General features: G+C 40.8%; 2 protein-coding genes across 3 annotated transcripts in view; one reads left to right on the top strand and one right to left on the bottom strand.

Annotated features, from left to right (window-relative positions):
• Positions 1 to 27,987, bottom strand: part of fhip1b (FHF complex subunit HOOK interacting protein 1B) — a 716,414-nt gene that overhangs the window by 34,520 nt on the left and 653,907 nt on the right. The gene's annotated exons all lie outside the window — the stretch shown is intronic.
• On the top strand, positions 149 to 27,981 carry trappc10 (trafficking protein particle complex subunit 10). Of its 2 annotated transcripts, none has more exons than XM_062061452.1 (23): positions 149 to 311; positions 2,958 to 3,039; positions 3,140 to 3,275; positions 7,142 to 7,341; positions 7,404 to 7,599; positions 7,688 to 7,799; positions 9,449 to 9,696; positions 9,956 to 10,102; positions 10,227 to 10,341; positions 10,411 to 10,487; positions 12,024 to 12,115; positions 12,186 to 12,326; positions 14,692 to 14,801; positions 14,876 to 15,420; positions 19,122 to 19,263; positions 19,334 to 19,492; positions 19,566 to 19,792; positions 21,153 to 21,253; positions 21,334 to 21,457; positions 21,520 to 21,684; positions 21,759 to 21,939; positions 27,049 to 27,243; positions 27,328 to 27,981. In XM_062061452.1, exons 1-23 carry the CDS (start codon positions 251 to 253, stop codon positions 27,576 to 27,578), a joined length of 3,807 nt encoding a protein of 1,268 aa, XP_061917436.1. In that variant the 5' UTR covers positions 149 to 250; the 3' UTR covers positions 27,579 to 27,981. The 2 variants fall into 2 exon arrangements, with proteins under 2 accessions (XP_061917436.1, XP_061917437.1); XM_062061453.1 differs by having other exon boundaries at positions 14,692 to 14,792; positions 27,328 to 27,967.

Raw genomic sequence — 27,987 nt, forward strand, 5'->3', positions numbered from 1 at the left:
TATTTTTCAGAAATCACTAAATATTGTTAAAAAAATGTAAGTACTAAAAACCTATTCTACTTTTCACTTCTTAACTCCTTCCCTAACAAAAATGCGGACTGGCCCTTTAATGAAGTCTGATGACGTATTTCCCGGAAGTGCAGTGTGGTAGCTCCCATCCACCCCCCTCGTACGACTGCAGACCTAAGCACTTACTAATAATAATAATAAAGCTGGACCCGTGAGTCATTTCCATGGAGTGCCACCGCTAATGGAGAGTCAGGAAGAGAAGCCCACCATTTATACTATGGAAAACAAGCCGATTGTGACATGTGAGTGCACATTTAAAGGGCACTTTAGTATCATTTTGCTGCTCTTGACAACTAGCTTGCTAGCTAGCTTCGTTAGCTTCCGCCGCGGCGCAACGGAAACGTCACAACAGAGCCACTTCATGTCTCGTCCACTTGCCTCGTTTGGTCTCGTCCGAGGCTCGAACAACGACTCGTCCGCGAAACAGACTCTTGTTTTCGCTCGGCGGTGTTGTGTGTGTGCTAGCTAGCGTAGCAGCCAGCTACACAGGCCTGCTAACGATGGACGTCACTGAGAGAAAACACACCTCTCCCTCCACCTTGATGTGTGTAATGTCCTGTTCATGTCGTTCAAGTATCACACCAAACGGTGTGCCTTGCTCAATGGCAGCCACCATTGCCAACTCCCAGACTTTTTTGTGCAAGGGTTAGGGCGAGAGGTACCACCATAACAACCGACATTAAAACACAGTAGCGTTGTAGACCTACATATTCATTAAAAACAAGGCAGAGGTTCTATTTACCGAGTATATTTGGGACAAGCGGTAGGAAATGGATGGATGGATATTTAATATTGTTGGCCACTGTAACGTTACACAGTTTGAACAGCAACACTGTGTTTTGAAAATGTATTTAAGTGATTTGGCGTACCGCTACAGTTTAACAATCACTGGGTTAGGGAAAATAATAACTTACAGATGTAAATGTACTTTGTAATGAATAATTTCTCTCCTTACCTGCTTGCCAAGTGTTCTCAGATAAGCGCGGATTTTGTGTTTTACACAGGTAAGACGGTTTCACTGCTTTGGACCGCAGTCACATGTGCACTCCAGCAGGTTACATTGTGCAACTTTCTTGTTCATTGCACCAAAGGACAAAAAAACAGGATAAAGTGAAACCAAGTCAGAACTTGTGGAATTATCAGGATGCTAAATCCCACTATTCAGAATCAGAATAGTTTTATTGGCATTGTTTGAGAGCGGGTTCACAAACTATGAATTTTTCTTGGTACAATCGTGCAACATAAAACAAATATAACACAGAATAGGTAATAGATACCGTATTTTTCGGACTATATGTCGCAGTTTTTTTCATAGTGTGGCCGGGGGTGCGACTTATACTCAGGAGCGACTTATGTGTGAAATTATTAACACATTACCGTAAAATATCAAATATTATTATTTAGCTCATTCACGTAAGAGACTAGACGTATAAGATTTCATGGGATTTAGCGATTAGGAGTGACAGATTGTTTGGTAAATGTATAGCATGTTCTATATGTTATAGTTATTTGAATGACTCTTACCATAATATGTTACGTTAACATACCAGGCACGTTCTCAGTTGGTTATTCATGCGTCACATAACGTACACTTATTCAGCCTGTTGTTCACTATTCTTTATTTATTTTAAATTGCCTTTAAAATTTATATTCTTGGTCTTGGGTTTTATCAAATACATTTCCCCAAAAAATGCGACTTATACTCCAGTGCGACTTATATATGTTTTTTTTCCTTCTTTATTATGCATTTTCAGCCGGTGCGACTTATACTCCAGAGCGACTTATACTCCGAAAAATACGGTAATAAAAATTAGCTGTAACTGAGCTGTCAGATCTTGTTATTGTTCATGTGTCTGATGGCCGAGGAGATAAAAATGTTCAGGTGGCGGGAGGTGTGGGTCTGAATGGACCGTAGTCTCCTGCCTGAAGGGAGAAGGGAGAATAGTTTGTGTTCTGGCCTTTTTTGACCTTTCAAACAGATCACTTTTAAGTTTGACATCAACTACCGTATACTCTGAACTAAAGAGAGCGCCTGTATATAAGCCGCACCCACTACGTTTTAGAATATTTTTTCTTCTTCCATATACCGGACAATAAGCCACAGAGATATACGTTGTGAAATTAGTTATTTACTTAGAAATATTTTGTAAATGTTTATTTACCAACCTTAATTGTTTCCATATGGTGTCTATAACACGTCAGTAAAACGGCTGATCAAGCAAAACAGAAGTCATTGTCATGGACCCACTAGTTGCAAAAACTAGCGCTCAATCAGCTAAACCGACTCAATAACTCCACAGTGGTGTTTTGTTAAATTTAATGAGAAATTAGTGAAACTGAAACAATACAAAAAGAATGTCATTGTAAATCAATAATACTAACACAGACACTCGTAAACGTGTTAGCATATTAGCTAATGCTAACGGCGCAAGCGTCATTGCATTATGATAGCACATATAAATATGCATGAAAACACTAATACAGACATCACATGTGAGACTGTTGAGTATGAATTGCTTTAGTTATATTGTAAAATTTACAAACGTTGCTTCGAGTGATGAATGAAGAATCATTTTGACAAGTGACGCTATGGACGGTTTAACTTCAGGTTCAAGGCTATAAAACAGGAAGTACATTTTTAAACCGCAACACATGCAGTGAGCAAACCTGTCCAAAAGATGGCGCCATAGCACAAACAATGACACACCATTTAAGTGTCTGTGCTTGGGTTTAATAAAAACTATTGAACACAAAACATTATGGCCGTCAGCGGAAAAAAATCTGTAAATTAGCCACACCGTTTTATAAGCTGCAGTTCAAAGCGTTGAAAAAAAGTAGCGACTTATAGTCCGGAATTAACAGTAGTATGAATGTTTTCTTCCTCCCAGGTGCCGGAGACCAGGGCTTGTTCACGTCTCTCTACACCTCGTTAGCCCAGCAGCTCCCCAGGGAGCCCATGGAGTGGAGGAGGTTAGTTTGAAATGAGTGACACTTCAAAGCGGCAAGATAAGATCTTTTTATCGTAGAGTCAACAAGAACGTGTCACATACCAGTGCGCTCTTCCCCACAGGACCTATGGCCGTGCTCCTAAAATGATCCACCTTGAGGCTAACTTTGTCCAATTTAAGGAGGAGCTCATCCCCAAGGATGGCAACAAGGCGCTCCTCACCTTCCCCTTCCTCCACATCTACTGGACGGACTGCTGCGTGAGTCACTGTCATCTTGTATGTCACGTTTTTCCATGAAGTGGCAAGATTTGGGAAACGTTGGTACTGTGGGACATCTAAGAGCAAACAGTCCATGCCTGGATGCTGCTCCAGTTGGTTTCCTTGTTGCCCTTCTAAAATAAGAAAGACTACTATGTAGAATGAATCCTTTAGATCCCATACGGCGTCACCCTTGATGACTTTTAAGTAGGGCTGGGCTGATTAAAACAATATTAATTTATTTTACAATAGACATGTAATCAAAATCAGAAAAAAAATGCGTTCAATATAAATTAAAAAATGTATATATTTTTTGGTTGAAAGAAACCGGAAGTTACAAAGCAAGGTTGGTTGCATCCACTTGCTCTGGTAACTTAGCAACGCAGGAAGTAATCACTGAGCAATTGGAGGGACACGCTAACAGCCAATCACCTAACAGTATCAACTAAAGTGTGGTTGCGCCGTCTTGTTGTCTCGCAGTTGATTCTCTGCATGGAGTGAGAAAAGAAAGTAAAAATTAGTGGTGTAGAGAGCAAAGAAATTGCGAATAAAACAGCAAAAGTCACCTCGACAGTATGGCAGTTTTTTTAGTTTTAAAACGGACTGTAGTCTTTAATCACGGTCACCTCTTTTCTTTTCAAACCTTGTCCGTTCTTGTTACGGTACACGGAAACAACAGGTAGGAACTAAAGTGCAGAACTGTATAAATAAAGATTATGAATGCTCGCATGTAGAAATAAAATACATTACAAAATGTAACAAATGGTTTACTTTAAAATAACAGTAATTTGATCTGATAATATTAAAATAATAATTACTGCATACATAACATTTCTTTCCATAATTAAATAAGAATAACACATCAAATTAAATGTTGCACCGCTGTAACTGCAGAAAATAGTTTTTCTCAGGTTTCTCTGTTTACATTTTCACACTTTGCACTATTTTCTTACACTTTTATTAGACCTTCATTTTAGGAAGTTTTTGTTAAAGGCCTACTGAAAGCCACTACTAGCGACCACGCAGTCTGATAGTTTATATATCAATGATGAAATCTTAACATTGCAACACATGCCAATACGGCCGGGTTAACTTATAAAGTGACATTTTAAAATTCCCGCCACACTTCCGGTTGAAAAACTCCTTTGGATATGATTTATGCGCGTGACGTCACAAAAGCAACGGAAGTGGTTGGACCCCATCGGACCCGATACAGAAACCTCTTGTTTTCTTCGACAAAATTCCACATTATTCTGGACATCTGTGTTGGTGAATCTTTTGCAATTTGTTTAATGAACAATGGAGACTGCAAAGAAGAACGTTGTAGGTGGGATCGATCGGTGTATTAGCGGCTAAGTACAATACTGTAATATCTGTGATATTTGCATTAGTGTACTGTCTTTAAGGGTTTGGGGAACGCGCATGCGCGAGTGAGTTGGCGGAGAACTTGTGTGTGTGAGCGTGAGTTTTGGCTAACAGCAGCTCGTGTATGTGTGTGCGTTACTTTTTGAACTACAACCAGTTACCGCTTGTTAATAAAGCGATTGAGCAGCGCTTCCTCGTCTGTGTGACTCCTTCTCCACTGCGGGGCATTACAATACTTACAGCAACACAACAAGGACTACTTACTACGCCTAGCCGATGCTTGCCGCCAAACCCACGGATGTCCTTCGTCGTGCCGTTGATCGCTGGAATGCAGGTGAGCACGGCTGTTGATGGGTTTCTATCTTCATTTGCTAAGTTAGCTTCAATGGCGTCGTTAGCACAGCATTGTTAACCTTCGCCAGCCTGGAAATCATTAACCGTGTATTTACATGTCCACGGTTTAATAGTATTGTTGATTTTCTATCTATCCTTCCAGTCAGGCGTTTATTTATTTTGTTTCTATCTTCATTTGAGAACGATGCTATCGCGCTAGCTCAGTAGCTAAGTGTGTAACCGATGTATTGTCTTGGAGATAAAAGTCACTTTAAATGTCCATTTCGCGTGCTCGACTCTCATTTTCAAGAGGATATAGTATCCGAGGTGGTTTAAAATACAAATCCGTGATTCACAATAGAAAAAGGAGAGAGTACATAGTTCTGTGAGGTCTGGTTGCTAAGTTAGCTTCAATGGCGTCGTTAGCACAGCATTGTTAACCTTCGCCAGCCTGGAAAGCATTAACAGTGTATTTACATGTCCACGGTTTAATAGTATTGTTGATTTTCTATCTATCCTTCCAGTCAGGGGTTTATTTATTTTGTTTCTATCTTCATTTGAGAACGATGCTATCGCGCTAGCTCAGTAGCTAAGTGTGTCACCGATGTATTGTCTTGGAGATAAAAGTCACTTTAAATGTTCATTTCGCGTGCTCTACTCTCATTTTCAAGAGGATATAGTATCCGAGGTGGTTTAAAATACAAATCCGTGATTCACAATAGAAAAAGGAGAGAGTACATAGTTCTGTGAGGTCTGGTTGCTAAGTTAGCTTCAATGGCGTCGTTAGCAACAGCATTGTTAACCTTCGCCAGCCTGGAAATCATTAACCGTGTATTTACATGTCCACGGTTTAATAGTATTGTTGATTTTCTATCTATCCTTCCAGTCAGGGGTTTATTTATTTTGTTTCCATCTTCATTTGAGAACGATGCTATCGCGCTAGCTCAGTAGCTAAGTGTGTCACCGATGTATTGTCTTGGAGATAAAAGTCACTTTAAATGTCCATTTCGCGTGCTCGACTCTCATTTTCAAGAGGATATAGTATCCGAGGTGGTTTAAAATACAAATCCGTGATTCACAATAGAAAAAGGAGAGAGTACATAGTTCTGTGAGGTCTGGTTGCTAAGTTAGCTTCAATGGCGTCGTTAGCACAGCATTGTTAACCTTCGCCAGCCTGGAAAGCATTAACCGTGTATTTACATGTCCACGGTTTAATAGTATTGTTGATTTTCTATCTATCCTTCCAGTCAGGGGTTTATTTTTTTTGTTTCTATATGCAGTTAAAGCACGATGCTATCACGTTAGCTCGTAGCTAAAGCATTTCGCCGATGTATTGTCGTGGAGATAAAAGGCACTGAATGTCCATTTCCCGTTCTCGACTCTCATTTTCAAGAGGATATAGTATCCGAGGTGGTTTAAAATACAAATCCGTGATCCACAATATAAAAAGGAGAGTGTGGAATCCAATGAGCCAGCTTGTACCTAAGTTACGGTCAGAGCGAAAAAAGATACGTCCATCACTGCCTCTCAAGTCGTTCACTGTAACGTTCCTCATCTACGAATCTTTCATCCTCGCTCAAATTAATGGGGTAATCATCACTTTCTCTGTCCGAATCTCTCTCGCTCCATTGTAAACAATGGGGAATTGTGAGGAATACTAGCTCCTGTGACGTCACGCTACTTCTGGTACAGGCAAGGCTTTTTTTTATCAGCGAGCAAAAGTTGCGAACTTTATCGTCGATTTTCTCTACTAAATCCTTTCAGCAAAAATATGGCAATATCGCGAAATGATCAAGTATGACACATAAAATGGATCTGCTATTCCCGTTTAAATAAAAAAAAATAATTTCAGTAGGCCTTTAAGTGTTCAAAGTGATTTAGAATTTAGTTTACATAGTTTGTTTTCCATGCATGTGTTGACATTTATTTTCCTTTCTGCCTTGATAGCTGAGGGGATTATCAGAGGAATTTTACATTGGAAATAAAAATATTCACATTTAATATATTTTCCTCCTTGTCCTTATTTTTGACAGGTCATAAAAAGTATCAATAATTGTCGATGTTGATGGATTTAAAAGACTTATATGATGATACAGTTCTCAGCTGTATCGCCCAGCCTTACTTCTAAGCATCCACAATGTAATGATGCCTGTACATCCATCTTTTAGGACACCGAAGCGTACAAGAGCTCGGTGAAGGAGGACATGATGCGCTGGCAGAACAGTCTGCGCACGCACAGCTCGGCCGACTGGGTCATCATCGTGGTGGAGTCCAGTGACATGAGAAAGAAGAACAAGACCAACATCCTGCCCCGCTCCTCCATTGTGGACAAGATCCGCAGCGATTTTTGCAACAAGCAGAACGACAGGTGAAAGAGACTTTGGTGTCGCACAGTCCTGGCGAATCCTTGACCGCTGGACCATATTGCAGGTGTGTGGTGTTGTCGGACCCCCTGAAGGACTCGCCTCGGTCTCAGGAGTCCTGGAATTCTTTGTTGCTCAAGCTGAGAACCCTCCTCCTCATGTCCTTCACCAAGAACCTGGGGCGCTTCGAAGACGACATGCGTACTCTCAGAGAGAAGCGCACCCAGCCGGGCTGGAGCTTCTGTGAATACTTCATGGTCCAGGTGACCATCAAATGTTGTTACATGACCAACGACTCTAATTCAAATGCTCTGCTTTCCTGACTCTGATGTTTTTGTTGGTATTGTGTAGGAAGAACTCGCCTTTGTGTTTGAGATGCTGCAGCAGTTCGAAGATGCCTTGGTCCAGTACGATGAACTGGATGCTCTTTTCACCCAGTATGTCCTTAACTTTGGAGCTGGAGGTACATGCACGCAATAATTACACCTGCGGTCTTTGCAGTATATCTTACAATGGGTCAATACTATACATATGAAACTTAAGACTTTAGAGTAGTCTGTGTACAGCTTGTGTAGCAGTAACGATTTACTGAGCCAACACTCAGCCATTATTGTCTAATAGCTGTCAACACAAGTGAGTAGCAAGATAGTTGTCTCGCCTACAGTCAAGCAGGGTGGTGTTAGGCTGCATGAGTGCTGCCAGCTGCGGTTCAATGAGGGCAAACATGAATTTAAAGAATTAATAATAGGGACGTTCAATCAAGGTTTTATGCTGCCGATACTAATACCAATCATCCATGAGTGAGATCGCCCGATACCGATCACATGTATTAACTGCAATTTTTTTCAATGTATTTTATGTGAGTGCTATTTGACAGTTTAACATCAATAACACAATATTTTAACTAGTTCATTATTCTCTTTTATTACATTCAATTGTTTGATCAAAACAGAGTCAATAGTACACAATTACTAAACAAAATTCAGATCATTTCGTTTTTGCCCTGAAAGTCTTCCTGTGTCCAAGAATTATAGCCTGAGTTTGTAAAAATTCGCTAAAAAAAAGCAAAAACAAGTATTTTGAGAAAAAAAAATATTGATCTCATCAGCCGAGTAACAATCAAAAAATTATACTACCCTTAATATCGACACCCCCAACTTATGGATAGAGGTGCCCTAATCTTGCGTGTCAGGTACTGACTGCAACAATGCTGACACAACAACAGTTGTTTTATTATCCTCTCTCTAACTCTTAATAATGTACTTGTTAATTCCCTGTCAATATCTGCTTACTTTCTGCTGCAACGTGCTTCCATCTACACTTCTTAAACTTTACTAAGCATTTATTTATTGGTGTTGTTTAAAGCTAGCGGAGCTTAGCTATTAGCATGACTGCTCCTGGCTTCCTCTTTGTGTTTAACACGTTTAACCTAGTCCTCCACAAGGTGGCAGTGTCGACAACGCTGCGGATATGTCCTGAATGTTTCAGGCCACACATTGCTTATCCATTGCTTTTTTTTTTTTACTCCTAATGAGCTGGCAAAATTAGAAAATGCTGTAAAATGGCTTAAAAAACACTCAAAGTAGCACCCACTCTGTAGCTAACGACAGCAATGTTGTGCTGACTGAATGAGCACCAGAGATCAGTCAGCCTCCCCCGCAATGGCTGTGCTGCCGGGCACAAAATGGTAGCGCTGCGGAATACAAAACGGGTAGATGATACGTTTTTTTACACCAGAGCATATTTTCATTAGTTTTTTGGTATGTTAATCGAAAAGTTTCGTACAATTAGGGGTTCCACTGTAAACGTAAAAATACACCAAGATAACTGCTTGGCAAAACTGGAGCATAGATTGTGGAAAGGCACAGGATCAAACACCACACAGGATTGTGACAAACTGCCAGTTGGGTCAAAGGGCAAACAGTTTCAGCTGTGCAAGAGGCAGTATTGTGCATAAGAAATTGTTTCCCAAAGAGCATACTCATCATAGAGAATCAAATATGTCCGCCTGATAAGTACAGTTAAGTGTCATAAACGACTGAAAAGAGCCAGGTGGTATACGTTGTCAAACCATGCGTGTTTTTTTCTTCCCCTAATTTTTTGGGTCCTCAGATACTGCCAACTGGCTGGGCTCGTTTTGTGCCCCGGTGCGCAGCTGGAGCGGCTTGCTGCTGCGGCGGCCCATTGACATGGAGAAGCGGGACGGGATCCAGCGCGGCGAGGCCAGCCTGCTGGACCTGAGGAGCTACCTCTTCTCCCGCCAGTGCACCCTGCTCATCTTCCTCCAGAGGCCCTGGGAAGTGACCCAGAGGGCGCTCGAGCTGCTGCACAACTGCATCCAGGAGCTGCGCCTGCTCGAGGTCGTCCAGTCGTGAGCCGCCATGGCTGATCTCATTTCCTCATTTGCGTCCTCCTAGTGCATCTTTATCGTAGCTCATACCGCCAGACACTGTGCTGTTGTACGCTAGCGTCAGGCAGGCTTCCCCAGGGGATGCACTTTTGCATATCCTTTATTTTAGATAAAGCATTAGGGAGTCAGGAGGGACACAAATTGGACAAATGAGATGAAGTTCAGGTCCCAGAGGGGTGAAGAACTTACAAGTCTTTGTTGTGGTCTAGGTGTCAGTACTGGAGGGGGCGCTGGACTGTTGGGTTTTCCTCAGCTGCTTGGAGGTTCTGCACAGGATCGAGAGCTGCTGTGACCAGGCTCAGTTAGCTGCCAATAGCGCGCACACTGTAGGGCTGTGGGCCTACGCCACCGACAAGGTAACCCGCTTGTGTCTGATTCCTTTTACATTCAATAAACCACAATTTTGTATTCATTTCGGAGCATGGTTGGATAGATGGAGGAAGTTTAGGCGGATAATGAAGGTTTGTCTTCCCCCTGCAGCTCAAGTCGCTGGGCGAGCTCTGTGGGCTGGTGTCCTGTAAAGGTCCAACCTCGGAAGACTTGAACAGGACTGTGGACGTGCTGGCCGGACTGGGAGACGAGCGACCCGAGACTGGTTGGTGACCTCTCTGCTGAACCAATCGGATCCTTTTGGTTAGTTTGTGACGTGCTTGTTGTCCCGCAGCGAACAGCCTGCAGAGCCCCTACAAGAAGCTGAAAGAGGCCTTGTCTTCCGTAGAAGCTTTTGAAAGACATTATCTTGTAAGTGGGTGTCTTCAAAAGTAGGGATAGGTACCTTATTCTGTACTTTTTTTGGTACCGGCAGAATTGAAATCTAACTGTGCCATGTTTTGGTACCTGGATCGCCAGGTTGCCGACTCACTCTTTGCTTCCCTCCAGTAGCACTATTGCAATTTTCAATGCCAACAAAGAAATTGACTCAAAAGGCTCCATTGTAAGTTAAGTAGGGCTCCACTTTTTAAACAGTGTGCTTGCTTGATGCTAATATACATTGGCTCCGATATTGACATGTTACTGAAAAGCATCTGGGATTTTACATGGCAATTTCAACACCCCAAATTTGTTAAAACAAACTACAAATAAAATGGTGCGTAATAAGTACAATAATTACAGTGTTAACACATTCCAGGGCGAAACAACAACAAAAAAACACACCATAAACTATATACTAACGCCATCTAAACATCTTGGATTTGCAACATGTCATACTTGCAAATGAGACTCAGAAATGTGATAATAAAACACACACAAATAGACTGAAAATTGGCATCGTTGAGTACCATGAATTTGTACCGTATTGGTTCAATTGTGGACAGTACCCATTAGGGCTGCGAATCTTTGGGTGTCCCACGATTCGATTCAATATCGATTCTTGGGGTCACGATTCGATTCAAAATCCTTTTTTTTTTCCGATTCAATGTGATTCTCGATTCAAAAACGATATTTTCCCGATTCAAAACGATTCTCTATTCATTCAATACATAGAAATTCAGCAGGATCTACCCCAGTCTGCTGACATGCAAGCAGAGTAGTAGATTTTTGTAAAAAGCTTTTATAATTGTAAAGGACAATGTTTTATCAACTGATTGCAATAATGTAAATTTGTTTTAACTATTAAATGAACCAAAAATATGACTTATTTTATCTTTGTGAAAATATTGGACAGTGTGTTGTCAAGCTTATCAGATGCGATGCAAGTGTAAGCCACTGTGACACTATTGTTCCTTTTTTTTTATTTTTTATAAATGTCTAATGATAATGTCAATGAGGGATTTTTAATCACTGCTATGTTGAAATTGTAACTAATATTGATACTGTTGTTGATAATATTCATTTTTGTTTCACTACTTTTGGTTTGTTCTGTGTCGTGTTTGTGTCTCCTCTCAATTGCTCTGTTTATTGCAGTTCTGAGCGTTGCTGGGTCGGGGTTGGTTTTGGACTTGGATTGCATTGTTATGGTATTGCTGTGTATTGTTTTGTTGGATTGATTAATTTAAAAAAAAACAAATTGAAAAAATGTGAAAAATTTTTTTTTTTAAAATGAGAATCGATTCTGAATCGCACAACGTGAGAATCGCGATTCGAATTCAAATCGATTTTTTCCCACACCCCTAGTACCCATCCCTATTCATAAGTTTTCTGCATTGTTATCTTTCTAAAGACCAAATTTGTGTGCATTATATCCCTTCTACTAGCAGGGGTTACTTTTCAAGACTTCTGGATCTCATTAATAGTTGTAACCGGTCTCCTCTAAAATGCTATTTTCTGTCCAATCAGGAACTGTCTCACGCTGCCATGGAGATGTACCGGGCCATCGGTCGGCTACGGTCGGCCCGGCTGGTGGGAAAAAGCCTGGCGGAGTTTTACATGTGAGGAAGAGATTTGCCTTGCTGGTGCAGCCGCCTTGTACTCATGCACAACTATGTGTGTCGTTACCAGGAGAAAGGAAGACCCTGAGCGAGCAGAAGTCTTCCTACAAGAAGCGCTCAAGTCATACGTGTCTGAGGGCTGGAGCTTCCCGGTCACACACACCAGGAAACAGCTTGCTGAATGCCAGAAGCTGCTGGGAAGAACCGTTGAGTATCCTATTGCCTTGCCTGTTCCTCGCTCGCTCATGAACACATTGTCATGGGACCGTTTGTGAATGGAGCTTGTCATTACGACTCCGTGCTGCAGGTGGCGGTATACATTCTAGCTCCAGTTGTTAACACACCTCATACGCATTTTTTATGCGAGATAATAAGATACTATATTTAGCTAACATTATTTGGGAGCCTCTGGGGGTAAGGTCAGGGCAAGGCTGAGCCGCACAAAGTATTCAGCATAGAATTACCTTTTAACCATGTGACAACATTTGTTAACTACTTCTACCAGGAGCAATAGTGACCCTTTTAACTATTTACTGGGCATTAGGTCATTATACATGTCAAATGGAAAGTAAACATTTTATATTTTGACACTAAGTTCACACTTAAGCTTGCTTGAAGGCAGTTGCTCTTTGTGTATCATTTTTGTGTTTGCACTGTTATGGTATTTACTGTTCTTTCAAGATTGCCATAATATATTTAACTATTAGCCGGCCAAGGTGTAAACTTTGAAGTTAAGTAGAGGGCCACAAAATATGGGCCCACAAGCTCATGCTTTAGATCAGCGGTGTCTAAACTTTTTGACTTAAGGCTAAAAAAAATTGTCCGAAAGCCGATTGCATATAGAATAACAATATATGCACACACACATGCGCAAATATATAGCCTATACATATTTATGTGTACATATTTATATATACATATTATATTAATGTAATGGATATATAATAAATAATTAATATAATTGTATTATAAGAGTGGGTGAAAGTTTGACTCCTACCTTGTTTACTTCTGTGATGACCGCCTTAAAGTTTTTAAATCAATCAGAAATATCAAGCAGCTAAAATGCGTCAAACATGGATAAGTGTGGAGAGTGTTTTACATTTTTCCCATTATGCATTGCAAGGGATTTAAATAAGTGTAATTTTGCACAGCATTTTTTATAATATCCACAAAGTTCCGTGAGCAGGTTGTTATGTGTGACCATGTGTGTTGCCTTTTTGGTTTAGTTAATTTGCGCCATGACTGGGAAAGGTTTTTTGGGTTGGGTCATGTATAAAAATGCTGTGCTGTGTACACTTCAAAGTGCAATTCATGGTAATTAACCTGAATTACTTAACATTATCCACAAGTTGGCGGCAAGCTTGCAGCAATTATACTGTTAGATATTTAAAAATCGGAGGTACCATCTTATTGAAACTTGTGACGACTTGCGGGCCAAACTGAACAAACTGAAATCTAATTTCATTTTGTAATTGTAAACATATTTGTTCAGTTAAATTCCTCGGCGTCTGTTTGTCAGTTAGTTAGCAACATAACCCAAAAAAAGTAAAGAGCGGATTTAGTGGAAACTTTCAGGAAATTTCCACAATAGAATGAGGAACAAGTGATTAGATTTGGGGGGGTTTATCCGGATAATTCGTACTATGTTACTTTACGTTGCAAGGCTGAACTTCTCTAGCAACTCCACCTTCACCCACAGAGACAAAGAGAGTGGGTACCTGACAAGAGGGTTTACTCTGTTGATTTAATTCCGCTATAGAACATTTGCAACATAGCTCTAAAGCTCAGGTGTCAAATTCCAAGTCTGGCCCACTACATAATTGTACATGGTCTGGAAATAATTTGTAAATAAAGTACAGAATAGAAAGTTAGAATAGAAATAAATACTTACAAATCTAAATGATTTGTAATTTCAGAGCAAGTTATCCATGAAATTGTACACTGTAAAAATGGCAATTGATTTTACAGTAAAAAACTGGCAGACCTTTTAAAAAAACGTGGTAAAGTTTTCAATTTCAATAATACACTAAAAACAAGAGCAGATTTTATGGTGCAAAAAACTGGCAGCTCACTCGTCAGAATTTTAACGTAAAAAACAGTGGTACTGTAGCATTTTCCAGTTATAGTGATATGCTTTAAAAATTACTGTAAATTTTACTATTAAATTATGCCCGTTTTTGACTGCAAAATGTAGCCTTTTTTTACAGTGACATAAAAGAATATATATAATTATCCAATGCATAGGCAATTGTGTAATATTACGAGGCAAATGCTTGTACTACACATGTATATTCATGTATTACTCAGCCATAACTTTCAAAGAAAACCAGTTTGACACCTATGCTCTAAAAAGCTTATGGGCGTAGTTTGATTAAACCTTCAGGAAATGTCCGAAGTAGAATTAGGAACAAGTGATTGGATTTTGGGGTTGATGCGGATCCCTTTCTGGATTCAGGCGTTTTTAAAAAGATTTTTCACTATTACAATTTCAATTGTGATTTGAATAGTGATGAAAATAATGGTGATGATTATAATTGCGCAGCCTTAGTATGCTGCTTTCCTTAACAAGTGCAAAGCTCCCTGCAGACCAGCGCCTTGTTGGCCGGCGACGCCAACCTCACCAAAGAGGAGAGGACGCGATTCTGTCAGGATGTCCTGACTTTCGCTGGCAAGCCAGGTAATCCCAGTGAGTTATGGTCTCTCTTTTTAAGGACTCTTAGGTGTGCACGTCCTCGCTTAAGGCGCATTTGTCCTCCTCAGGTCCAGCAGGCTCCGCCAAGGCCATCCTCAGCATGGGCGTCTTCGCTCAGCTCACGCGGCTACAGTTCCACCCGGCCAGCGCCTCTGTGCACTCCGGCGCTGTCCTGCAGGTGGAACTCACGCTGCGATGTTTAATGCCCATGTCGGTGCACGTACAGGAACTAGCCATCAGCATTCACTTCGACCTGGAACAAGGGGGTTTTCAGGGGAGAGCGAAAGGAGGTCCGAGACAGAGCAGCAGCGGGACAATAGACTTGGATCTGGGTGGTTCCACAACAGGACGCCCCTCCTCCCTGACGGTTAGCCCCCCTTTGGAAATGGACGAGATCCATGACCGCAGTCCCTCGGACAATTCCCTGACCTCCGCGGGAGTGGTGTGCAAGAACGCTCACCTCGTTATCCGTCGCCATGACAGCAACTCTCCTCAGGACACGCCCAATTGTGCCAGCCCGTCCCCCGTCACCTTGAAGGAAGGAGCGCAAATGCTGCGGGTGCGCGACCTCACTTTGGCGCCCGGCGACAACAGCGTCCTCCTCACCGCGCCGGTAAGGTCACGTGTTCCCGTCTGTTGCCGCACATTCATCAGAACGATTCCGCTCCTTTTTTAAATGTTTATTTCAACTAGGGGTGTCCAAACTTTTTATACTGTGAAAATTAAATCATGCGGGATTGCGCGGCCATTATGATATTTTTTTGTCAAAACCAATACAATATATAGATTTTTATTTTTTTTTACCTTTTAATGCTTCCATCAAGTTTGGTCCGGGGGACCCAGGAGGGTCTCAGTCATAAAAATGTTAAAAATAAGTCATAATTATATGCTTAAATCTCCAGATCAACTTCAGATCTATTTGTCGCTATAGTTTTAATTTGGTTAGTTTTTATGTTTCATTCCCTATTTGTTTATAGCAAAAAACACAAAGTATGCACTATTTTACCACTCAAAACTTTCAAAGTGGAATATTTGATGTGAATTAATTGGAGCCTAAGTAAGTCAACATTTATTTTGATTTATTGTTAATTTTTGAACGATGGCAGTTTAAAAAAAACACCCCAGTAACATTCTCAGGGATCCAAAAGGCCTCACTCACAAAAGTGTTAAAAATAAGTCATGCATGATTTTTAATGTTTTGTACTTGCAAACCTAAAATGTAGGCCTGGGCCGATAACAAATTTTGCTTGACGATATATTGACCAAAAATTTTTTGCCGATAAACGATATTATTGCCAGTATTTTTATGAGACCATTGATTTAATGATAATACATAATAATAATAATGCATGTATATCCTTTCAAATGCAATAAACTTGTATTTCTCTTGTATTTTAACATTGTAATTGAAATGAAAATGTTTAAATCTCCAAGTTAAATAATCCAACCAATGAGAATAAAACAACTTTGTTAGCAATATTTTGCACTTGAATAAAAATTACAACCAAAAGCAATACAATGTCTTGAGGGAATTGAGGGTAGCTCACATATACAGGATCATAACAATAAATAAAATGGCTTAATAAAGTATTGACAAACAAAGTTGCACTTCAATATTAAACATGTAGGTAGAGTTGCACATGATTTAACTGACAATCAAGGTAGGAGTCCTTCTTAAACAGAAGTGCAAAGTAACAATATAAACACTACAGTTTAAAAATATGTTTTAACAGGTCATATGCAAAACAAAATGAAGTTTGACAGATTCCGAGTGAGGAACACCGACATGACATGACAGCCACACATTCTGTGAGCACAAACTATTTTACATTGTTTTGTTTAAGCTGACCTGTCACCTGTCTTCTTCTCAAAGGCGAAGTGAGTGTAGACTGTGGAGTGGTTGTATTCTAAGTGGGTGTCGTCGTAGTGGCGCACATTCAGCAAACTGGCTTCTCAGTCTTTATAGGCTCATCTTGTTCCAAAGGTTTTGGGAATAAGCGGTAGAAAATGGATGGATGGTTCGGTGGCATTTGGGTTTGTGATCATTTTGTCCATGTCAGCTGCTACATGCTAACTAGGTGCACTGTGTGATGCTAGCAGGCCACCTAATGAGGACAAGATCATTCACCCCCTCCTTTTCAGTCCGTTATGGTACAAACGCGTGTAGCCGCTAACAGTGACAAAAAGTGTGAATGCTCTTGAAGTACGCATATGACGATTTAGCCACGCTGGAAAACTTAATGACTTTAATTTTCATTTATCGTCAGTTAATTGACTTACCGAATATCGGCCCAGGTTTACTTAAATCTCTAGATCAACTTCAAATCTGTATCAGTCCATTATGTTTTTGTTTTTTTTCATGTTTTTTTTTGTCTGGTATATGTTGTTTTTGTTATAGAAGAAAAATATACAATATTTCCCCCAAAAAGTATTTCAAAGTGGAATATTTGATGTGAAGCCTTCAATGTAGGGCTGGGCAATTGTATGATCATAATCGTTGATCGCGATTCATTTGAGTTCAATCACGGTGGTCAGCATATTTCCTCGATCAAACATGGCGGAAAAAAGTATGTTAGAAGTTACCGCAGTAGTACACAGTAGGGATGCGGTACTCGTTATAATCCTACACGGGACAATCTGCTTTAATTTTAAAAAAATAAATTGTGATAATAATCGATATCTCTATGAAAATATTAATTGTGATAATTTTTTATGCCATATCTCAATACTAGGGATGGACTTCTTCACCCCAGAAGCCGATTCGATACGCATCTCGATACATGATCCCCGATACGATACAGTAACGATACAATGAAGCCTCTTGCCAATACAATGCAATGCGATTCACTCCTATTCTCGATACGAATCACTCCTGTTCTCGATACGATGCGATTCAAAATTATTTCTTAACGATACAACATAGACCTTACAAAGGGGTTCTGTTCGATTAGTTGTTTTATTATGCAGTACCATTCGATTCAGAAATGTTTAAATCTTTATCCAGTCTCTTGCCTTAGAAGCTTAACTTACTCTGTTTGAACTTGAAGGTTGCATTTCACATTGCTTTTTTTGTGTGGAGCAAACCAATGAGCCCATTTAAAAATAACAATTCTCTATTTGAAAATGAAATTACATTTTATTATTAAGCACTCCGCTGCTTATTAGGTTAACCCATTTTGTTTTGACAAATCATAACTTTACAATTGTAGAGGGCACTCTCCACTCCAGTATGAGCAATATGCATGCTCAGTGCAAACAATCATGACTGTTATGCAAAGAAAAATAGTGTCTACTATACTGATATTAACATAAATGTATGTTAGTTGACCAAGTACTGAGTGTAAATAACTGTAATTTGTTTGTATAAGAAATAAATATAAAAAATACAAGTTTCTGATAAAAGTGGAAATATAAAATACTATTGGCAGAAAGTTTCTGCAAACAACAATACTCTACATCTCTTCATGTGTGTAGCCAGGTTTGTCGTGCTACATACGTATTTGATAGCAGCACGGCATTCTTTACATATTGCATGTGTCTCATCATTCTTACCGTCTTTCTTATAAAACCTGAAGTATTTCCATACGTTTGGGAGCATCGACTATCTCATCACTGTCATCCATGTCGCGTGCGCTGTTCTGTGCTGCTCCTTTCCGGAAGTGAGTTTCCTTATGTGCCCGTTCGTAAATACGATAGAGTCAGGGCTGCCAGTCAGATCTCACCGCCGACCTCCATGGATCTTACGTGAAAAATAAACAACCGAGACTGTATAAAAAGAGTTTCTACAACAAGTGACACTGGGCTGAGCAGGAACATTTAGAACATATTAATATCGATCAAACGCATGAATTTAACCGATACAGAGAGACCAGAGCCGATGCATCACAAACTTGCCCCTGTAGTTTATCGATGCATGATGGAATGTATCGGTGCAGTCGCATCGCAAGTGTTTGATTCGAACCACCCGTGCGAATCGGTGAATCTGTCCATCCCTACTCAATACGTCAATAATTAATAACATTCATTTTGATTCATTAATACTTTTTGAGCAATGACCGTTTTTTAAAGAAACGTGTTATTTGAGTCGGCATTGCAACTTTTTCTATTTAAATTTCCCCTGTTAGCTTTTTTTATTCCACTTTTTTATTTATGTTTTCTGTAATAATATTTTTAGAATGTGCCGCGCGCCGTTAAAAAATTAGTTGCGGGTCGCAAATGGCCCCCGTGCCGCTCGTTGAACACCCCTGATTCAGACCTTTGTATCCATTAGATTCAAAGGGTGTGGCGTAATCTTTTGGTGTTCTGTGCCACCAGAGCGAACAGCCGGGCTCGTACACGCTGCGTCAGCTGTGCGCTACGGTGGGTCAAGTGCACTTTGTGTTGCCTCACATCTACCCCTCCATCCAGTACGACATCTACTCCCAGGAGCCCCAACTGACTGTGGAGCCTCTCTCAGGTCAGACTCCACACCGTGACCTGGCTCTTCCCTCTTTGCCCCTGACTAACAGGCGCGTTTGTGCCTTCAGAACCGCTGCTGGCCGGCCTGCCTCAGATGGTGAAGTTCACGCTGCTGACGGGTCACTACGCGGTGAAGCGGGGCGACGCTCTGCAGCTCAGCAACAGTGACACCATGCCCATCCTGGCCTCGAGCAGCTGCACCGCCCGCATCAGTAACACCACTGCTGGTATGACAGCCTTCACTTCCACACTGGTTCTAAAAGTGCGGAGAAACCGAGCGCTTGCTTCCTGTGTTCCCAGCAATGGCCGACGGTGTGCTCTCCATCCAGTCCTCTGGCAAGGTGACCAGCATCAGCCTGCCCCCCACCCCGCCTTACCACACCATGGAATTCCAGCTGGAGGTTCTATGCATCATCCCGACAGGCCCGGACCGGCCCACCACTGAGAGGCTGACCAACGGAGAGGTCCGCCATCGGCCTCGCAGCTACAGTCATCCAGACACGCTCATGACCGCCGTCGACCAGAGGGTGAGGCCCACACGCAGGAGTGTAATGATGCTGTGATCTGTACGCAGTACGGTTGGTTCAGTTACGTATGGTAAGGGAACAAATTTGAAGAAAAACCAAATATCTGCTTGAATTTTAGATTTTTTTCAAAAGCTTTTTAAAATTAAATTACAGCTTTAATAATTTTTATAATGAAGCATAAAAAGCAGGCAATTCTCCAATAAATAGAATCTTCATCTTCTGCTATTGTAATTTTTGTCTCAAAATATAACTTTTCCTCAGAATATTTTATTGTAAATTTAGAATTTCCCTTTTTTGCAGTTCTTTTTAAATTTTGTCCCCATTTTACAATTTTCGTTAAGTAAAATTGCAATCGTATCTGAAATTCTGAAAAAAAAAATTGTTTGGTTATATTCTAACTTTTCATATGAAAAGTACATTTGTTCTAGGGATGCACAATAAATATTGTAGCGACATTAGGAATTATGATGTCACGCCAATAAAAAACAATAACATTACAAAATGAGTTGCGATCACCGATAACAATAAAACGCTCCAATGAGGCGAGATTACCCGTACTTTGCTGTCGGTTGGTGAGGGTGATCAAATTAAGTGCTACTTTTTTCTTGAGAGGTAATAGCGTATATCTTGGCACATACAGATAGACAAATAAACATGTAATTTAGGGGGGGCGTGATAAAAGTCTGTCCCCTAGGACAATGTAACTATGAGCAAGTTCCAAACAGCCCGTTTCATGCAGTGCTTCCTAAATAGTGGGGTGAGCCCCCTCTAGGGGGGCATCAAGATTGTCGTGAGAGCCAATGGTGTAATAGCATCTGTAGTGTTAGTAAATAACTATCTTGACACAACAGATAAATGAAATAAACTAACTTCGGGGGGGTGTGAAAGAAGTTCTGTCCCTTAGGGGGGGCGTGACAAAAACTAATTGATAACCACTGCTGTAAGCCTTTCGTAAACTTCTCCTGAGCTCAGTATAAACCATGTGGGACGTCATCAAAACATTCCACGAGGCAGGAAACATCGCGCATCAACACATCAAACCTTATTAGCCACCTGAAACGCCAGCATTGCTGCAAAGATTATTTAAAAGGCGAAGGAGAGACGCCTTTGTTTAGTCCTTCTCACCGACAGGTGTGCATTTAAAATTGAATAGATGTCAATAAGTCATTTGTCTTGAGAATATATCAGCTTGAAATCAAATATATTGTGCACCCCTAATATTTTGACTCATACTCTTAAATATATTCATTTTCTTCTGATATTCTGCCTTTTTGACCTTGAGCGATTTTCTCCTAAAACGATGACTTTTTCTACTTGAATGACAAAATATTTCCCCACGGAACCAAACGCATCTTCCCAGCTGTCCATCGACTGCCCGTGGTCCATCTACTCCACGCTGCTGGCCCTCACCTTCTACATCCCCTTCAAGACCAAACACTCGCTGCTGTCCGCCGGAAACAGGTGATTGGCTCGCCGAGACCTCTGGCGCTGGCGACGAGGGCGGAATGTCACCGCTCGTGTTTTGTCTCCGCCCCGCGCAGGAAGTACATCCAGGTGTTTGTGAACAACGTGTCGCACTCGGACTTCACGCTCGCCGATGTGAAGCTGGCGGAGCAGCAGCATGCCTCGCTGGAGCTGCTGTCTCTCAACGCGGCTGCCAAGCAGGTGAGCGCCACGATAACAGGCGTCTGCCCTAGGGACTTTGTGCAAGTTGTGTGTGTTTGTAGTTGTTGTGCAGCAAACACAGCGTGTTCTGCCTGTGGGAGGTCAAGTGGAAGGACGGCCTCTCCTCGTGTGTCCAGTGTGTCTTCTCCGCCAACTTCTCTCCTCCCGGCCAGGACGCCGCCTCCTTCAAGCCTTTCCACTACCAGTTCCTGCTGGAGCGAGTCCCCGTAAGTACTCCAGTACTTGGGTGACACACGTCCACAAGGAGTAAGCATCTCCCCGAATCGCTTTGTGGTTCCAGACGTTGTACAGCGTGACGGCGGACATCCTGCCTCCTGCCGGGGAGCAGCACTGTCGCTCCGGCTCCCTCTGCGGGCTGGAGGTGTGTATTACGCGACTGTCTGAGCCCACCGAGGGCGAGATGTCTGACGAGAACAAGACTGACGCCGACGGGCTCAGAACTACCAAACTGATGTATGAAGGTAGGATTAAAGCGCTGACCACCTTTACCTGGGGATCCTCCCTGTTAGGTAGGCCCACTGAACCGTGGCTGTACTGTTGTCCTTCCATCTACTGTTATCACCACCTCATATCGTCAGATAGACCGGCAGTCCTTATGCGATAAATAAATTATTAATACTGTACACAAATAACTACTTACTGATGCATGACGGAAGAACACAAAAAATCAAAAACTAGTTAAGTGTGGGCGATGGAAGAATACAAATAAGCAATAACTAGTTAAGTGTGCGCAGCAGAAGAATACAAAAAATCAAGAACTCGTTAATTGTGGGTGACAAAAGAATATAAGAAAGGAGCAAGAACTACTTAAGTGTGCGTGACAAAAGAATATAAGAAAAGAGCAACAACTAGTTAAGTGTGCACGGCGGAAGAATATGAGAAAGCAAGAACTAGTTAAGTGTGCTTGACGAAAGAATATAAGAAAGGGACAAGAACTAGTTTAGTGTGCGTGACGGAAGAAAATAAGAAAGCAAGAACTAGTTAAGTGTGCGCGACGGAACAATACAAGAACTAGTTAGGTGTGTGTGACAGAAGAATACAAAAACAACAAGAACTAGTTAGGTGTGTGCGGCACAAAAATACAAAAACAACCAGAACTAGTTAGGTGTGTGCGGCAGAAGAATACAAAAACAACAAGAACTAGTTAGGTGTGTGCGAAAGAAGAATACAAAAACAACAAGAACTAGTTTATGTGTGTGCGAAAGAAGAATACAAAAACAACAATAACTACGTAGTTAGGTGTGCGCGGCAGAAGGCAAGGCAAGGCAAGGCAGCTTTATTTGTATAGCGCTTTTCATACACAAGGCAGACTCAAAGTGCTTCACAGACAACAAAGTGAAATGAAAGAAAATAAAAGCAAAATTAAAAGAAGAATACAAAAATAACAAAAACTAGTTAGGTGTGTGCGGCAGAAGAATACAAAAACAATAACTAGTTAGGTGTGTGCGGCAGAAAAACAACTAGTAAGGTGTGTGCAGCAGAAAAATACAAAAACAACAACTATTTAAGTGTGTGCGGCAGAAAAATACAAAAACAACAACAACTAGTTAAGTGTGCGGCAGAAGAATACAAAAAACAACAACTAGTTAAGTGTGTGCAGCAGAAGAATACAAAAAACAACAACAACTAGTTAAGTGTGTGCGGCAGAAGAATACAAAAGACAACAACAACTAGTTAAGTGTGTGCAGCAGAAGAATACAAAAAACAACAAGAACTAGTTAACTGTGTGCGGCAGAAGAATACAAAAACAACAACTAGTTAATTGTGTGAGGTAGAAGAATACAAAAACAACAAGAACTAGTTAAGTGTGTGCAGCACAAGAATACAAAAACAACAACAACTAGTTAAGTGTATGCGGCAGAAGAATACAAAAACAAGAACTAGTTAGGTGTGTGCACCAGAAGAATACAAAAACAACAACAACTAGTTTAGTGGGCGGCAGAAAAATACAAAAACAACAAGGTGTGTGCAGTAGAAGAATACCTAGCCAAATAATCTGTGGTGGTGCGTTTCTTTTTGTTGACTTTTTAACTTGAGTTTACATTTTTGTCTCCTGAGCGCGAGGCAGACTCTTCTGCTGGCAGTGCGTCACAGGAAATGAAAGTAAAAAGTCAAATCAAACACCTTAAAATGCTCAAAATTTGGGGGCAAGCACGCTTAAGACTCCTACGGAGACCGAGGATCACTCCAGGTCCTGATTGTAACGTTGCACCGGTCACACACATGAACATTGGAAGTCTAAAAGTAACACAACCATGCTCCAGGACAGGGGTCACCAACGCGGTGCCCGCGGGCACCAGGTCGCCCGTAAGGACCAGATGAGTCGCCCGCGGGCCTGTTCTAAAAAAAAAAAAAAAAAAAAAAAATTTTTTTTTTTTTTTTTTTTTTTTTTAAAATTAAATCTACATAGAAAAAACACAAGATACACTTTCAATCAGTGCATCAACCCAAACAACCTCCCCCATGCACACTCATCCACACCCACTCACACAAAAGGGGTTATTTCTTTCTGCTACCAATATTCTGGTTCCCACAACATAGACAACACATCTGCAAGGGACACAGTCCCTGAAGCACACATGATTGTATAGGCTGCTGGTCCACTAACATTTTCATTAATTACTATTTTTTATGTAATTATTTTTATATTGTTTTACTTTCTTTTTTATCCAAGAAAAATGTTTTTTATTTATTTATCTTATTTTATTTTATTTTTTAAAAAAGGGCCTTATCTTCAACAGACCAGGTTGTCAATGAAATTAGATTTGTTTAAAGGGTTTTTTAAACCAGGCCCAGTCCAGATAATGTCCAAGTCGGACTCAGCAACACACACCTTCATTCATGTACACAGAAAAAAATTAGGGAACGCAACAGATTGCATATAATTTATAAACAAAATTACATTTTCAAAATAAGCATTTGTGTACAGTCCAGATTATGTCCAGGTCACTCAAATTAGGGAACACAACAACAGATATCATATAATCTATAAACATAATTATACTTTCAAAATAAGCCTTTGAGGACTTCTCATCTTTTTTTTAAATGTTTTTTGGCATCATTATCGTTTTCAACCATGTAACTTTCTAAAGTTAGAAAATACTGAATAAATGTTTTAAAGAAAGTAATACTAAGTGAATATCTGTTTTTGGCCTTAAAAATAAACATTTTACCGAGTACTATAATTAAATTGACTAAATCATGATTGTCAATGAACTCTCCTAAAATAACAGAAACCACATTAAGCTTCATAAACAAACCAATCCTTAAACACATTTTTTCAACTTCCACCCAAGACAAAGACACAATATGACAATACCAAAACAAATGCAGGGTGGATTCAGGCTCCTGACAACAAAATCGGCAATCATCTGACTCTGTCATATTCCATAATTTTAACATTTTCCCTGTGGGTAAGAAGTTATAAATAATTTTAATTTGAAAATAACGATTTTGCACATCGATAGTGGTTTTATAGATTAGTTTGAATATGGCATCCCATGGCAAAGGGCAGTCAAAAAAGTCCTCCCATTTTCCATTTGTGTTGTATGAGGCAGCCTTCAAAGATTTCTTTATTAAATAAAAATTATATATTTTTCTATTTATTTTAGTTCCTTTTTGCCAACTAGAATTTCTTATTAGAGGTTTACAAACTAATAATTTAGTAGTTCCATAATTAATTATTTGTTTCCATCTTTTCCCAATTACTCCAGTTAGTTGATAAAATGAAAAGCTTGAGCAAGCATCACCATACATAGCTCTAAATTCATCATACTTCATAATTTTACCATTCTCATTGATAATATCATTGACAAAAATGATTCCTCTTTCAAACACATTTTTCCAAAAGAAAGGCTTTCCATCTATTACAATATTAGAGTTCATCCATATTAACTGCTGCAAAATATCGTCTCTTTTTTCTGGCACATAAAATTGAAAACACCACTATGAGTGGATTGTTTCCTTTATGTTTCCCAGCAGACTCTCTGGGAGGGGATCACTTGTAAAAAAGGATACAATTTCTTTTGATACAGTACATTTTTTTTGTCCAACAGGACATTTGTGTACCACTCAATGTTTAAATACATCTTTGGATGCTTTTAAAGACAGACACATAGCTTCAAGGTTGAGAAGTTTCAGGCCCCCATATTCATACTCTTTGTACAAAACCTTTCTTTTAATCTTTTCTGGTTTGCCGTTCCAGACAAAATCGAAGACCCTCCGCTCATAAATCTTAAAAAAGTTTTGTGATGGAGCTGGTAATGACAAAAACAAATAAATAAATTGAGGAATAATTAACGAGTTGGCAATAGACATTTTACCATACAAGGTTAAGGATTTCCCTTTCCATAATTGCATAATTTTGTCCAGCTTTCTTAGTCGATTATCATAATTTACTGAGCCTAGATCTTCCAGATTTTCTGGGACAACAACACCAAGTATGTTAACTGGTCCATCTGTCCACAAAACAGGCACTTTGCATTCCATTCGAAAGGACGTTCCCTTTAGATTTCCGATCCTTAACATTTTACATTTATCATAATTAAGCTTAAGGCCAGATTGCTGTGAAAATATGTCCAAAAGATTAAGAAGGTTCCGCAAACAATGAGGAAAAATCTTATCTTTGTGAATCAGCCTTTTCTGACATGAACTTCATCAAGAACAAACACAAAACACGCCTCACTGATGCACATCTGCAAGACTCACTCAGAGTTGCAGTGTCAAGTTACACACCAGAGTACAACACACTAGTTAACAGCATGCAATGCCAGGCTTCCCACTAACTGACAAAGAAACAGATAACAGATTTGGTGTCCAGTTCAAAGTGTGACATGATTTAAAAATTTGAGAGTTTACTTTTGTATTTTACATGAGTTATTATTTGTACAAACATGGTGCAAAGTAATTCATGATTTGTTAAAAAATATTAATGGCTAGCTAGTTAAAATGGGATATTGTGATTTCACAAGACTGTCTTAGAAGTGATCATTTGAAAATGTTCAATTTGAAAAATGTGCACTTAGAGAAAATATAAAAATAAAGTGTTGCATATTGATATTTATCTGTTTCTATATATATGCATTGTGAGAAATCATTAAGATGATCAGTGTTTCCACAAAGATAAATATAATTAATTGTTAATAATAACAGAGTTAAAGGTAAATTGAGCAAATTGGCTATTTCTGGCAATTTATTTAAGTGTGTATCTAACTGGTAGCCCTTCGCATTAATCAGTACCCAAGAAGTAGCCCTTGGTTTCAAAAAGGTTGGTGACCCCTGCTCCAGGAGATAGTCAGCACCAAGTCTTAGGTACATAAAGACACACTGACACCTTCATTGTTGATGGTCAATTCAGTCAATGTCAACATGCTAAAGCAACAACCGTGTGTGTGTGTGTGTGTGTGTGTGTGTGTGTGTGTGTGTGTGTGTGTGTGTGTGTGTGTGTGTGTGTGTGTGTGTGTGTGTGTGTGTGTGTGTGTGTGTGTGTGTGTGTGTGTGTGTGTGTGTGTGTGTGTGTGTGTGTGTGTGTGTGTGTGTGTGTGTGTGTGTGTGTGTGTGTGTGTGTACAGTGGCAGACAGCAACAGTAACTGGGCCGTGTGCGGGAAGAGTTCGGGCATGGTGACGATGCCTTTGGCCACAAGCTCCGCCCACAAGGTTCACATCGAAGTGATGCCGCTGTTTGCAGGACACCTGCCTTTCCCCAAAATCCAAGTTCTCAAGTACCTGCCTCACAACGCTGCAGTGGCCATCCAGCCTGACCCTGGTATGCATGCACGCACGCACGCACACACACACACACACGCGCGCACAGCACGTTCACAGCAGTGCTCGGGTGTGGACTCCTCAGACAGCCTGGTGGAGAACGACAGCCTGTCCCTGCTGGACAAGATGCTGGACGAGCAGGCGGACACGGCCAGCCTGCGCAGTCGGGGCAGCGTGCACTCGCTGGGCGGAGTCGGCGACCAGCAGCAGAGGGGCGTGGCCATGCCGCGGCTGGAGCCCTTCAGCCCAGGCCAGGTCTTCAACCGCAGCCTAGTTAGCCAAGTCCTAGTGCTGCCCGCCACCGACGACCACATCATGGAGGTGAACGCCACGTGACCCGTGAGGTCGCCCCACTCAAACCCGCCCGCCACTTGTAAGACTGAAGCCGGACCCTGATGGACTCTGCTGAGCCAGGTGGGGGTTCCATGTCTATAAAGACTCGGCACTATGGACCCCCACTAACCCTTCCCCCGAGCATGAACTCGCTGCTCGCCACCAAACATGAGAGCCAATCACGTGATCCGATATGAAGGACTTTGTACATAGCTGATTGGAAGGATATAGATATATATAAAGAAATATAAATATATCTGACTCGCTCTCTTTGACCCTTCATGCTCTGTGCAAGTGCGTGGGCAATTACCAAATGAGTTGTATTGTCAATTTCGGCGCATTTGGCAACACACGCAGCTGCGCTTTCACCAGCGGTGTTTTGGCGCCCTCTAGTGGTGGATTGACAGCCATG

Source organism: Entelurus aequoreus, linkage group LG10 (assembly GCF_033978785.1).
Source record: "Entelurus aequoreus isolate RoL-2023_Sb linkage group LG10, RoL_Eaeq_v1.1, whole genome shotgun sequence".
In the NCBI taxonomy this organism is placed as follows: Eukaryota; Metazoa; Chordata; class Actinopteri; order Syngnathiformes; family Syngnathidae; genus Entelurus; species Entelurus aequoreus.

What these genes read in the sequence shown, in the direction of transcription:
- trappc10 (XM_062061452.1), top strand. Translation starts at nt 251, where the DNA reads ATGGAGAGTCAGGAAGAGAAGCCCACCATTTATACTATGGAAAACAAG. An exon ending in CTGCTGGGAAGAACCGTTGA is followed by an intron (nt 12,327 to 14,691) that starts GTATCCTATTGC and finishes ACAAGTGCAAAG; the next exon opens with CTCCCTGCAGACCAGCGCCT. An exon ending in TACCAAACTGATGTATGAAG is followed by an intron (nt 21,940 to 27,048) that starts GTAGGATTAAAG and finishes GTGTGTGTACAG; the next exon opens with TGGCAGACAGCAACAGTAAC.